This window comes from Maniola jurtina, chromosome 16 (assembly GCF_905333055.1).
Source record: "Maniola jurtina chromosome 16, ilManJurt1.1, whole genome shotgun sequence".
NCBI classification, from domain to species: Eukaryota; Metazoa; Arthropoda; class Insecta; order Lepidoptera; family Nymphalidae; genus Maniola; species Maniola jurtina.
In genome coordinates this window covers 1954386-1968775 of record NC_060044.1, presented here as the reverse complement: position 1 = coordinate 1968775, position 14390 = coordinate 1954386, and the positions used below count along the sequence as shown (strand labels likewise).

Genomic DNA, 14390 nt, shown 5'->3' with positions numbered 1-14390 from the left:
GTCGCGGTCGTCAGCTAGTACAGTGTAAAATTGTTTTTCTGTCCCTCGGTGTATTTAACATTGTACTATATTTATATTTATAAACTCAGATTTTTTCTCTTTTATTTGATATCCCACAAGATACCTACAATAGCAAAAAAAAAATTCTGAGACCCCTACTTTTTTGGTCAGATCGATTTTTATAGTACTATAAAATATAACCTTTATCACCCGGACCGTAATAACTCAATCATCCAAATCAGCTCAGCAGTATATGCGCTAAGGTGGAACACACATAAATACAAACCGACATACCTACATAGACTGCTAAAATCAGAACACTTCCCTTTGGCTTTGCCGTAATCGGGTAAAAAACTGACCTTTCTGTTACTACTACAACTTGATGTACCTCAGCCATTTTACACTTTTTTTTTTAATTTTAAAGAGCACGATGTAGGTCAGCTTTACTCGAGCTTTGTCGTAAAACTGGATACTAACGTGCAAAATAAATTTTATCATTTAATTTTTAATTAGTTATTTTCCGTGGTAAATCCATATTGTTATTATCACTAGGCCGCGGATACGCCTGTGAGAGTAAAACTTACGGGGATTGATTTTAGCTGTGTTTTAGTGTAATCGCAGCCTTAGGTATAACAGATTGATGAGTAACGTGGTGTAACGTATGGATTGCCCCTATCCACACCCTGACTCTAAAATCGATCTATCTCGAGGCCGTAATGTGACCGGGAAAATGCGGGCTCCCCCTACGTATTATGATATCTATACTAATAAATAAAATTGGAGTGTCTGTCTGTAATTTCGAAATAACTACTTACCTCATATTAAGCTCATATGGTTATTTGAACGATACCAACACTGAATCACACGTTTTTAAAATTTTTGTCTGTCTGTCTGTCTGTCTGTCTGTCTGTCTGTTTGAAAAGGCTAATCTTTTCGAACGGCTGGACGGATTTTGACGGGGTTTTCACAGACAAGTAGAGAATTGACCAGGGAGTAAAATAGGCTACTTTTTTAACCGACTTTCAAAAAGGGAGTTGTGTTTTTCTACCTATGTACACCGAAATCTCCGAGATTTCTGAACCGATTTGCGTCATTTCTTTTTTAATCGATGGAGGAACTTCGCGACATTGTTTCATAAAAAATTTGGAGTCTAACTCTTCAATCCTGATGCTGCAGGGGATCTGACCAATCCACGCGGGCGAAGCTGCGGGCATCAGCTAGTTTTTACATATTTTGATATTTAGAAGTCTAATGGATGGGATAGTAAGTAGGTACGCAAACAAACGAGATAATTTAATTAAATGTTTTAATTAAAGCTTTGATTTTTTTAACTCTCTTTTATTTGCTATTCTCATATTACCTTAGTTTAAAAAAAAAAATTAGAAAAATAACATAAAATAAAATAATAGAAACAAACAACAAAAAGTTATTTTTTTTTACTTTTGTTTTTTCGTTTTAATTATTATAACATGGTACCGAATGAGTTCTCAGATTTGCCATTGCATTTTAAACACAATGTTAAACAACATAGTTTTTTTCTTTATTTATTTAAAGAGCAAAGGCCGAGTTTCTTGCCGTCTTATCTCAGTAGAATCTGTTTTCCGAACCAGTGGTAGAGTCTTGGCATAATCATAAGTGGCACAGGCTGACCTACATGATAATATAAACAACTTCATTTCATTGCATAAATTATTTTATTTCATTTCAAATTCATTTTATTTCACTTATCCCTATAGCCTAAGGTAATTAAGTATTTATTGTAGGTTTGTAACTTAAACTTATGTCTGGTATATGACCAAAATGGTAGAGTTGTTCAGGCAAGTCGGTGGTTTCACCCATCGTATCGTACTGGATCTTTATTACAAGAAGATAATAGATGTGGAACCCTGAAATCAACAAAATATAGGTATCTATACTAATAAATAAAATTGGAGTGTCTGTCTGTAATTTCGAAATAACTACCTCATATTAAGCTCATATGGTTATTTGAACGATACCATAACTGAATCACACGTTTTTAAAATTTTTGTCTGTCTGTCTGTCTGTCTGTCTGTCTGTCTGTCTGTTTGAAAAGGCTAATCTTTGGAACGGCTGAACCGATTTTGACGGGACTTTCACAGGCAAGTAGAGGATTGACCAGGGCGTAAAATAGGCTACTTTTTTAACCGACTTTCAAAAAGGGAGTTGTGTTTTTCTACCTATGTACACCGAAATCTCCGAGATTTCTGAACCGATTTGCGTCATTTCTTTTTTAATCGATAGAGGAACTTTGCGACATTGTTTCATAAAAAATTTGGAGTCCAACTCCTCAATCCTGATGCTGCAGGGGATCTGACCAATCCACGCGGGCGAAGCTGCGGGCATCAGCTAGTTTAATATAAACATAGTACATAGTACTTTAAGGGTGTGTCCCGATTAGGCAAATAGTGTGCCGCTGAATGTCCGCTCATATCATATCGGTCGCTAACTCAAGGTAAATGGTTAGTATTTTATAAATTAATTATTGTGCCCGGCAAACAACTTGGACCTGAATAGGTGTAGTGGGAGAAAGTTGGCGAATGCGGGAAGTGAAAGTCGACGTATCAACCAATCGCGTGCACCCGTGCCGACTAATCAACCAATCGCGCAACTGGCCAGCCAGTCGTGTCAATGCTCAAGTTGTTTGCCGACCACTGTCTGAGTGAACCGCGCGTTGCGTTCGCTGCCAATAAGCCACTCACTGAATGAGTTGGCAAGCGAAACGAGTTTTATGGTTTTTCTTGGTTTATGTGCAATAAAGTTTTCTATCTATAGATACTTACAACAATAAGCTACCGCAGATATACCAATGCCGGTGGGGGTGCAATAATTTCCCATTGTCATTGTAACAATTCCGACTACTAAAGTTAGCATAAAGTTCGTAAACTGAAATGTGAAGTAGACTATCATGAAGCTCCGTCTCTCCTGAAAATAAGTAGTAAGGCGGTTACGCACTCATCCGATTCGAGTCCGTGAAAATACGGATATAAAAAACTCGGACCGAACTCGGATATTGCTTACGAACTAATCCGATTTCTGATCCAAATCCAAGCTAATTCAGTGGACCTCTTTGACATATCTACGTCATATGTCCGATTTAAATCCGAGGCGCATCCGAGGTATTCTCACGAATGACGGAGAGAACTGGGACGACGGAAGTCGGATCTAGTGCGTAAGCTATCATACAAACAGTTCTATGACTACTTCGGAACGTATTTTCACGGATTCGGATCGGATGCATTGCGTAATTTGAAATATTATACAATAATATTTCAAACTCTACGTATAGCATACTTACCTAATGCATTTTCAATAGTTGTAGACTAGTCCCGTGGGAACTCTTTGATTTTCCGGGATAAAAGTAGCCTATGTCCGTCCCGGGGATGCAAGCTATCCAAAGATCGGTAATAGATATTTTGGATTTTCCAAACTTGTTTAAAGGGACAGTGTAAAGGCTAGTCTAAAATAAACTCTAAAGTCGAAACACATCAGACGCATCTAGCCACAGCCATTACAGAGACCTTTAGTGTGACTATAGTGACCGGCAAACAACTTGGACCTGAAGCAACGCGATGGGAGAAAGTTGGCGAATCCAGGAAGCGAAAGTCGACGTATCAACCAATTGCCGCCGATTGGTCAACCAATCGCGTGCACCCGCCATTCGCCAGTCAATCGCGTCAATGTTCAAGTTGATTGCCGGGCACTATACACCAACTGTATAGAAAGGAATGAGAAAATAAGTTTTAACAAGATAAAATTGAAAACTAAAACCCGACTGCGATCATCTTAATGAACGCTGAAATATAGTGAAATTGTGTTTCTGTTGCTTGATATTCTTTAATGTTGTACTACTTTTTATTTAAGAATTTTCTCCTCTTTCATTTGGCATCCCACTCGATACAATAACAAAAAAAAATGTAGCCTATGTCACCCGGACCTTTACAACGAATCAATTGACACCTCATTCATCAAAATCGGCCAGTAGTTTAGGCGCTATAGTGGAACACACAGAATTTGGATGCAAACATACATACATACATAGACTGCTTAAATCAAAACCCATAACTTTGGCTTTGCCGTAGTCGGGTAAAATACGTACACTGTGCAGTCCAATGATGAGCAGTATGGTAAATGGTATTGCAATAAGAGCCAAAGCAATGGATATAGAGATTAACACCAAAAGTGCGTTGGTTAAACGAGGGTAATCTACCGGAACTTTTGGAATAATAGTATAAACCACCAGGGTAACTAATTCCTTAATATAAAATAACCCGATCCCAACGGTGAAAACCTGCAACAAAGCAAGAATTATCGTCAAATAGAAATGAAAGTAATAGATAGATAGATAGATAGATAGATAGATAGATAGATAGATAGATAGATAGAAACACTTTATTGCACACAAAAACACATGTAAAGGATCACAACACAGAAAGAAGAAAACAGAAAAAACAATTGTGTGCAAAGGCGGCCTTATTGCTTGGAGCAATCTCTACCAGGCAACCTAGTTGCTAAAAGGAGAAGTTCTAGGGTTGGATAGTACCAAGTCGCAAGGAATTTTTTAAAAAGATTTATACATATACTAATAAACATAAAAAAGTAATTATATATATAATATATAATTATATAAATATATATGTATATATGCTATATATGACAATATAGTTACTTGCATATAATATAAAAGGGATACATATAATACAATAAATAAAAACAATATTTATTTTTTATATATTATTATATTATTTTATATTTATAATAATTAGGTTTTTAGGAATTCTAATAAAGCTCCCTATACATGCCGTGATAAAAATTCTTGTTGTTGGCGCACTGAATACAAAACCCTACACAAAATAAACTAATGAACCGATTTTAATTCAGTTTTTTTGTTTGAAAGGTGGCTTGATCGAAAGTGTTCTTAGCCATATTCCAAGAAAATCGGTTCAGCCGTTTGAAAGTTATCAGCTCTTTTCTAGTTACTGTAACCTTCACTTGTCGGGGGTGTTATAAATTTTTAATTTACACTTGTGAATAAACGATTTGACTATGACTGTAATATCTTACCAGGTACAAATAAGCGAAGATGAGACATCCAGTCCTCAGTGTAACGCAGCAACTGTGCTTTCTTAAACTGATCTCGCTGGAATATTTGGTGGGTTCCAAAACCTCAATACTGAAAGATAGGATAATTAAATTCTCAAGTATTTAAACCGTGGGTGTTTCCGGGTTTTTTTTACTCTCATTTATTTATTTTTCCCATTTTATCCTATTTTTAAACAACACATAATAAAATAACAAAAACAACAGAAAAAATAACAGAAACACAGAAAAAATAACAGAAACAACAGAAAAAATAACAGAAACACAGAAAAAATAACAGAAACAACAAAAAATAAAATAACATCAACAACAAAATCAATAAATAACAGAAACAAAAGAGAAATAAAATAACATAAACGACAAAAAAACAAAAGTAACGGAAAAAAAACATTGAATAAAAATATGATAAAATGGATCCCACTGGCAGCAGGGTGGGTTGGACCCAAGCCGCCAGTGGTTAGGGCTCCAGAGTGAGGAACCTCCTCACAATGCGTGCCGTCTCAAGAACCACTGCCTTCTGTATCTTACCCTTGATCCAACAGTTAAGCGACAGTTTCTTAAGATGTTGGTCGAAACTGTTCGCAAGAAGACCGTGGACTGATACAACTATCGGTACAATAATCGCTGAGTCAACACTCCACATGGCGGTAATCTCGTGGGCCAGGTCCAAGTATTTCGATACTTTTTCCTTTTCTGCTTTCACTAAATTATCATCATGTGGAATAGTGACATCAACAATCATTGCTCGACGCGCTGATCGGTCAACTAGCACTATATCAGGTCTATTGGCTACAATATACCTGTCAGTGATAACCGACCGATCCCAGTAAAGCAGGGCACTGCTATTTTCAAGAACTGACATTGGGTCGTACCTATAATACGGCACCTCAGTATCTACAAGGCCATATTGAAGAGCAAGTTGTTGATGGATTATCTTGGCTACTTGATTATGTCTGTGCAAGTATTCGCCGTTAGCAAGATAAGAACAACCGGAAACAATATGTCTGAGGGATTCCCCAGGAAGATGGCACGCACGACAAATGTCAAGCGTTCCATCTTTCATTATATGTTTCCGGTAATTATTAGTCTTAATAACTTCGTCCATAATTGCACAGATAAAACCTTCGGTTTCCCCAAAGAGGTCCCCAAACTGTAGCCAGGATACAGAGGCTATGGAATCTACATCCGGCCTAGTTAAGGCCTTGTAGAATCTTCCATGCAACTCCTTACTCCTCCATACAGCTATGCGATCCGAAGTGCTAAGCACTATGGGCTTACGCCAGTTATTTTTGCCTAAGGAAAGCAGAGTAAGACCTTTATCAACTGCAACTACATCCCTATGTATTCCCACATTTACTTTGAGAAAATAATCTCTGAGATTGCATACCTCACGATTATGAAGGTTCTTGGCATTTAAAAAACCACGCCCTCCACACTTGCGTGGGATATACAATCTCATAACAGATGAACGTGGATGATGCATACGATATGTAGTCAACAATTTTCGGATTCTTCGATCCAAGGCATCCAGTTCAGTTTGAGTCCATTTTAGAATGCCAAAAGTGTATATAAGTAAAGGCATAACCCAGCCATTAAAGGCACGTACTTTGTTGCCACCAGATAAAAGACTATTGAGAACTTTTTTTAGGCGGCCAAAGAAACGCTCCTCTACTACCTGTTTCATAGTCCTCACTTCAATACCAAGCGCTTCTGACATTCCAAGATATTTATATGTTTCACCTTCACAGAGAGATCTAAGAATCAAAGTTTCTGAAAGAACTAAATTCTCAGAGTTCATAACCCTACCTCGCTCTATATTGATAATCGCACACTTGTCAACACCAAATTCCATCCCTATGTTATTGCTAAAGTTCTGAGTAATCTTTAGCAATTTCACAAGGTCTGTTCGTTTAGATGCATACAGTTTGAGATTATCCATATAAAGTAAGTGAGATATGACCTCACCCCCCTTGCGAAGACGATAGCCTAACCCTGAGTCCTTCAGTAGTGTACTGAGAGGATTCAGTGCCAAGCAAAACCATAAAGGGCTCAAACTGTCCCCCTGGAAAATTCCCCGCTTAATCCTTATCGGTTCAGCTAATTCAAAAAACTCATCACCACCTGGTTGACGAAGGACTGTCATCCACTGACTCATACATGAGTCAAGGAAAGAACATAGAGTTGCATCGACCTTATACAACCTCATGATCTCCATGAGCCACGTGTGAGGCACTGAATCATAGGCCTTCTTGTAGTCAATCCAAGCAGCCACTAGATTTTTTCTATTTCGCCGAACCTGTTGGCAAATAGCAGTGTCAATGAGGAGTAGTTCCTTTGTACCGCGTGCCCTAGCCTTACATCCATTCTGAACCTGGGCCAAAATATTATTTGCATTAATATGCATATTTATTTTTATGGTTAGAATAGATGTAAGTAGCTTATAGATGGTCGGTAAGCAGGTTATAGGGCGATAGTTTTTTGGATCTGCGGTACTTCCGGACTTATGTATCAAGAACGTGACACCAGTTGTCATGAGTGTCGGTAACGATCCAGAGTCAATGGAGTTCTGGAATTGTGTTGCTAAGACAGGATGTGCACTACGGAACCATTTTAGCCAGAAGTTGTGGAGCCCATCCGGCCCCGGGCATTTCCAGTTCGATGCCGAACGAATTGCACATCTTACATCCTCAGCACTAATGTTTACAGGATTCATCTCTACCACCGTAGCGCACTGGTCCCTCACAACATTCATCCACTCACCTTCGGTATGATCTATGGGAGCCGACCAAATGCTACGCCAGAAATCTGACATAGAATCAGGTGTAGGAAGCTCTCCAACGACCATACAACCTCTAGGTCGTTCCCAATTCCTGTACATCTTCCGTTGGTCACTTTGGAACATACGATTCTGAGAAGCTCGATCAATGCGTTTTTTAAAGCGCCTAATGCGTTGTGCCCATGCATAGACTTTCTGTTTCAAGAAGTCAATACGATCCGTAACCAAAGACAAATACTGAGAGGGACTAATATTAGTCCCAGCAAATGCTTGGTGTACAAATCGCATTATCCTCGGGCGACTATTGCCCGCCTTAAAACAGATCAGCTTTGCAATGAGAGTTCTAGTCAAAGAGATGCGCCTTTCGATCCCAGCCTGCCAAGCTGGAGCTGTATTTGGTCTTTTTACAGCTCTATGCAGCTCTGGAAATTTGATAGAAGCTATCCGACATACTGCAACAGCTCCACAGTATAGGATCGAATGCGTATCATTTAGGTCATATGAACTTTCTAAATATGTACCTAATATTTTGTCTAGAACTGCCATCAACGCCATATTTCGTCTATGGACAGGCAAACGAGGTAGTTTCGGTCTAAGGTTGTTAGGCACAGATCTAAACTCTAAAATCGCATCCTCCAAAGTCCTCCTCATTTGCTCATCATTCTGGTTACTTACCTCCAAATCTAAACCACCTTGTAACTCCTCTTGGGTGTTTAAAATCTCTATAACACTCGGAATTTGTGGAGATTCATGAGTCGAGTTACCGGTAGTAATAACTTGTGGTAAATTTAAGCGCAACCGATCAAGTGTAGATTCATCCAGCACACGACGGCGCTGAATAACTCGCACCTGATCCGATAGCCGCTGAGCGGACACGGTCACTGTCGGTTCAAGGGCCTGAAACAAAGACACCATTCTTGAGCGATACCCAGTGAGATTAGTTCCCCCATCTGTCGCCCTATAGTACGCTCGCATGACGTTCTCATTCATTCGTTGAGTCCATCTCATGCGACGCACTACACCACTGGCGGCGGAAGCAGTCGTAGGAGCACGCAGCTCCTGTTGCTCCAAGCCATCCGGTGGCGGGTGTGTTGCTCGTCGTCGTGGTGCTCGTCTCGGTGGCCTGGTGTCATTGGCGGACCCCGTAGATGACGGCGGGGTCCTATAATCCTCGTCCGACGACGAGTCAACACCAGATGTTATTTGTGCTGTATGTGCGCTGGCATGTCGATGTCGTCGAGTTTCCATTTAACAAATTACTATGGAGTCCATGTTATTATTTTATTATTGTTCTTCATGTTTATTGTTTATATATACAATTTTTAGTTCTTTTTGGCTTCATATTTGGATTTTTAATAATATTTTGTAAAATAATTTATTTGTTGTTGGAAAAAAATGTCATCTCGGTTGACATCGGTTGTCAGGTTATCATTAATTTTGAAATATATTTTTTTTTAAATTTTTCTCTAATAATATTGTCTGTGATAATAAGACTTGCTGACTTGATGAAGCCCGCTTGAAATTATAAAAAAAAAAATATATTAAAATCTTGTACGATGCTACGGAACCTTTTCTGTGCGAGTCCGACTTACTTGACCGATTTTTATCTATTCCAAAAACTGACCTTTTTGTTACAACAGCGTCCTGTTTTATTTCAATTTTACACATTTTTATTATTTAATAATATTTTTAAAAGAGCTCGATGTAAGTAAGCTTCGGTCGAGCTTTGTCGTAAAACTGGGCTGTTATCTGTAATACCTACCGTTCTACATACCGTTTCAACTAATATATAGTTGAAACGGTCAAAACAACAATTTAATTTTTAATTAGTTTTCCGTGGCCAAAACCGTTATTATATTATCATTCTATCCAATAGGTTAGCTGTCAATATAGTGAAAATACACTACTTAGGGCCGATTTCGCCAACGTAAAATAAGTCTAACCCGAGATTAAGAGGGGTCTCTCCGTCACTCGCTCTGTACAAACGTAGTTCCAATTTCATTTGAATATTAAGCAACCAAAGTCCATGAAATTTTGCAGACATATTCTAGAAACTAATCTATGCCTGTGGTTTTCCAGATTTCTGTTAAAATATTCGGTTTCAAAGTTACGCGTTCTTAAAAGTTTACATACAAATCTTTGAGCCCCTATAATTTTAAAACTACATATTTTTAGAAAAATCCAAAACACCACAGGCATAGATATTAGTTTCTAGAATATGTCTTCAAAATTTCATGGACTTTGGTTGCTTAATATTCAAATGAAATTGGAACTACGATTGTATGGAATAAGTGACGGAGAGAGTCCTGTTAGGTGTGTTAGGATTAGAAACTTTAAATTAGACTTTATACTTTAATTTTATTTTTGCAGCTTTATTAGATACCTGTAATTATCTCCTAATGCCACCATAGTCCAAACTTCATAGTCGCTGATCCTTCCTCCCTGTGTTGGGGACAGTACGCAAAGAAACTTTCAGCTTTTATAAAATAACGAAGGTCTGGCACACGCTGGCTCTTAGTCCGTTATCTTTTCCTACTTCGTGCAAAAAAGATAGCGCCAGATTTAGAGATGATAGATAGCTATCATTTATCATTTTAATTTAGTTTAGAAATTGTGTAGGTATAACAGAGCAAGTTAAAATAATTAAGACTTCTATTGTTTTAATTTTCTTTTTTATCAAAACTCATCTCTATAGCCTAAGGTAATTACAGTAGGTTTTAACCAAGTTAAACATTATGGTTTGTCTTCATGGCCATGACGGTACAGCTGTCTGGGCAGGTTGCTGGCGGTTCCCATCCTTATGTACTGGCTCCTTATCACCAGAATATAATAGATGTTGAACACTGAAATTAAAAAATTGAACACTGAACTAATTAATAATAAATTAATTAATGATAAATTTGTAAGCTTATTAGATATACATTATACACCTTCAATCTATATCAAATAAAATTATTCAGTTTATCTAAATAGGTAGGTAGTAGGTAGATATGCAGTCCCATACAAATGCAAGACAGACAGAGTTTGTTTGTCGAGAATTAACACTTAATTTTTTTTAATATGAAGCCCAATTTGAAATTTTTATTATTTGTTGTTATAGCGGCAATAGAAATATAAATTCTGTGCAACTCTCTTCCTATTACGGTTCACGGGATACGGGCTGCATCCATAACAGACAGATGGACGGATGGACGGACAGCGGAGGCTGTGGTAATAGAGTCTCGTTTATACGGTTCGGGTACGGAACCCTATAAGCAGGTGTAAGTGAGAAACGGCGGGCAGTGGGAGCCACAGTTCACCGGGAGTAGATCATACACGCGCTCGCTCCACAAAGACCACCTCTCCCATATATGCCCCCGACCGGTTGCGCATTGCCACAGTGTAATTTTATACCAAGTAAAGACTTTGTCGTTGACCTCGAGGACCCAACTCCTCAACCCTGATGCTTTAAGGAATTGCATTCCTAAATCCTGCTGATCCCTCGGGATTTTTAAAGGATCATCCGTTTAACAGGGCTCTCTCCGTCACTCGTTTCATACAATCGTAGTTCCAATTTCATTTGAATATTAAGCAACCAAAGTCCATGAAATTTTGCAGACATATTCTAGAAACTAATATCTGTGTCTGTGGTGTTTTAGATTTTTCTAAAAATATGTAGTTTTAAAATTACAGGGGCTCAAAGATTTGTATGAAAACTTTTAAGACCGCGTAACTTTGAAACCGAATATTTTAACAGAAATCTGGAAAACCACAGACATAGATATTAGTTTCTAGAATATGTCTGCAAAATTTCATGGACTTTGGTTGCTTAATATTAAAATGAAATTGGAACTACGATTGTATGAAACGAGTGACGGAGAGAGCCCTCTTAAATGTTTTTACGTGGTACAGAAACACGTTACATCTCGGGGATGGGCTATTACGGATATTTTGCCCTGGGTCATATAAAAGTTCCCACGGGATCTTCAAAACTCTAAATCCACGCGGGCGAAGCTGCGGACATCAGCTAAGTAGTTGTTAATTATAATTGTGCTAATGTGATGGTGGCGAGTAGTAACACCAAAGCAGTCAAAAAGTTTGGCGTTATCGCAATTAAACTTACCAAGACCAGCCAGAGAAATAACAATTGCCACAATGTTCGCGAACCCCAAAGAGAATGTGACAATATTCTGAAGTTCGCTTATTATTAAATAGGCCAACTGAAACATGAGGTAGACTTTCAGGAAGCTGCGTCGTTCCTGAAAACACACAATAGTTTAGAGAGTCAGCCAGTCAGCTTTTATATATTTAGACTAGAAGACGCACGCGACTTCGTCCGCGTGGATGTAGGTTTTTGCAGATCCCGTGGGAACTGTTTGGTTTTCCGGAATAAAAAGTTGTGTAAGTCAATAACATGGACGCAAGCTACCTCGGTACAAAATTTCATACAAATCGGTTGAGCGGATGGGTCTTTAGGAATCCCGGGGGAACTCTTTGATTTTCCGGGATAAAAAGTAGCCTATGTCCGTCCCCGGGATATAAGCTAGCTCTGTACCTTTCGTCAGAATCGATTAAACTGTTGGGCCGTGAAAAGGTGTGAAAAGGAAGACAGATAGACAGACACACTTTCGCATTTATAATATTAGTATGGATGTACTACTTAACAAACAAAGCTAGGTTTTCATCCGCCGCGCCAGTACAAGCGACTATGGATAGATGCAAACCTATCTTTGTTGCTGACTGTACTATGTGTTTGTCTCTTTTTCGTTTCATCTAGGTAGATACAAATCACAACAGAAGAAGTTTCACTTCAAAAACTTACTTTATGCAGCCCGAAGAGGAGGAGTAGGTTAAATGGTATTGAAATTAGAGCTAGAACCAAGGTGACAGCGTTTAACACCAGAACTGCTATGACGATATGATGGGCTTCACCCGTAACGAGTGGCATGATGTTCACAATGCCATATACAGCATAAATAGAAAAGATGCCGATCACAACGGTGCCTACCTGGAACAAAGCGAGAGATTATTATCAAATAGGAATGAATTTAGTAAATGTTTCGTAGTAAACTAACTATGACTGAAACACAAATCTTTAATTTTTAAGGTTCCATACCTCAAAAGGAAAAACGGAACCCTTATAAGATCGCTTTGCTGTCTGTCCGTCTGTCGTGTCTGTCAAGAAAACCATATAGAGTACTTCCCGTTGACCTAGAACACAGACCACCTTAAGAATCATGAAATTCGGCAGGCAGGAAAAGTAAAGGATTAAATCCGAAAGGGCTTTACCTGTATATTATAAAACAGATTTTTTTTAATGCATAATAGTTTTTGATTTATCATGCCAAATAGCGGAAAAATTACCCGAGTACGGAACCCTCGGTGAGCTAGTCTGACTCGCACTTGGCCGAGTTTTTTTTAGTGATGAAACCATTCATCATGAAATTCATGGTTTTCGGAGTTTTTTCTGTATCTGTGCTATAAGAACTACCTACCTGCCAAATTTCATGATTCTAGGACAACGGGAAGTAGGTATATATATTTTTATTCTATAGATTTTTATTCCCCCAACTGACAGACACGACGGACAGAAGTAATCCTATAAAGGACCCCGAATGGGTTCGAATTTTCGAAACTAGTATACATAAACATATAACTAAGTATCTTACCAGGAACAAATAGGCAAGTACAAGACATCCAGTTATCAGTGGTACACAGAAACAGCATTGGTCGAAAACGAACTTATCCTTTCGTTCTAACAATAAGGTATTTGTAGGTTTCTCAGCCTCATTCCTGAAAGATAACATGATAAAGTTGAAAAATAAAACCCGACTGCGATTGTCTTAATAAACGCTGAAATATTAGAGTAAAATCATGAGCTCAGAATTTTCCCCTCTTTCATTTGATATCCCACTTGATACATTAGCAAAAAAAATTTTTGAAGACCTCCACTTTTTTGATGTAACATCCGTTAGGTCAATTTTTTCGTATAAAATATAGCCTATGTCACCCGGACCTTTACAACGAATCAATTGACACCTCTTTCATCAAAATCGGGCCAGTAGTTTAGGCGCTACGGCGGAACACAGAGTCTGGATACATACATACATACATAGACTGCTAAAGGGTTATTACCTTTCCTTTGGCTTTGCCGCAGTCAGGTAAAAACAAGATAAGCACCTAACTAAAGTTATAAAACTAAAACCTGCCTACTACAAAATGAGAAGGTAAGTTTGCTGTTTCAAACAATCTAGTTCCAACCTATTATAAAGCCGTAGGATGTCGAAATACTAAAAAGTTTTCAGGTAGTATTTAATTAATCTATCTAGATTTATTTACTCCAAAAACTGACCTTTTTGATTCCACGGCAACTTTTTCAAAATCAGCCATTTTTCACAATTTATTATTTAATTTTAGAGGACCGTAAGCATTATTCAAACTTGATCATAAAACTGAAAATTATGTTACACTTGTAACGGATATACTGATTTGATTATCATTTATTCTATATTCAGTC

At 38.1% G+C, this 14390-nt stretch overlaps 3 protein-coding genes and 1 long non-coding RNA gene across 4 annotated transcripts in view; 1 reads left to right on the top strand and 3 right to left on the bottom strand.

Moving 5' to 3' along the window:
* Positions 1–476, bottom strand: part of LOC123873305 — a 5806-nt gene extending 5330 nt beyond the window's left edge. The window contains exon 1 of the mRNA XM_045918112.1: positions 360–476. Within this exon, the coding sequence (XP_045774068.1) occupies positions 360–397 (38 nt within the window). The 5' untranslated portion in view covers positions 398–476. The remainder of the gene's footprint in view (positions 1–359) is intronic.
* LOC123873311 overlaps positions 1–11767 on the top strand; it is a 23665-nt gene extending 11898 nt beyond the window's left edge. Inside the window, exons 3-4 of the long non-coding RNA XR_006797658.1 lie at positions 1289–1303; positions 11758–11767. This is a non-coding gene — a long non-coding RNA (uncharacterized LOC123873311). The remainder of the gene's footprint in view (positions 1–1288; positions 1304–11757) is intronic.
* Positions 1676–9640, bottom strand: LOC123873300. Its single transcript, XM_045918106.1, has 5 exons — positions 9519–9640; positions 5083–5191; positions 4118–4309; positions 2802–2943; positions 1676–1886 (listed from the first exon to the last, which is right to left on the bottom strand). Exons 1-5 carry the CDS (start codon positions 9560–9562, stop codon positions 1747–1749), a joined length of 627 nt encoding a protein of 208 aa, XP_045774062.1. The 5' UTR covers positions 9563–9640; the 3' UTR covers positions 1676–1746.
* On the bottom strand, positions 10559–14390 carry LOC123873303. The gene is made up of 5 exons (XM_045918109.1): positions 14226–14390; positions 13543–13666; positions 12696–12881; positions 11997–12132; positions 10559–10737 (listed from the first exon to the last, which is right to left on the bottom strand). The coding sequence occupies exons 1-5, from the start codon at positions 14261–14263 to the stop codon at positions 10628–10630; spliced, it is 594 nt and encodes a 197-aa protein (XP_045774065.1). The 5' UTR covers positions 14264–14390; the 3' UTR covers positions 10559–10627.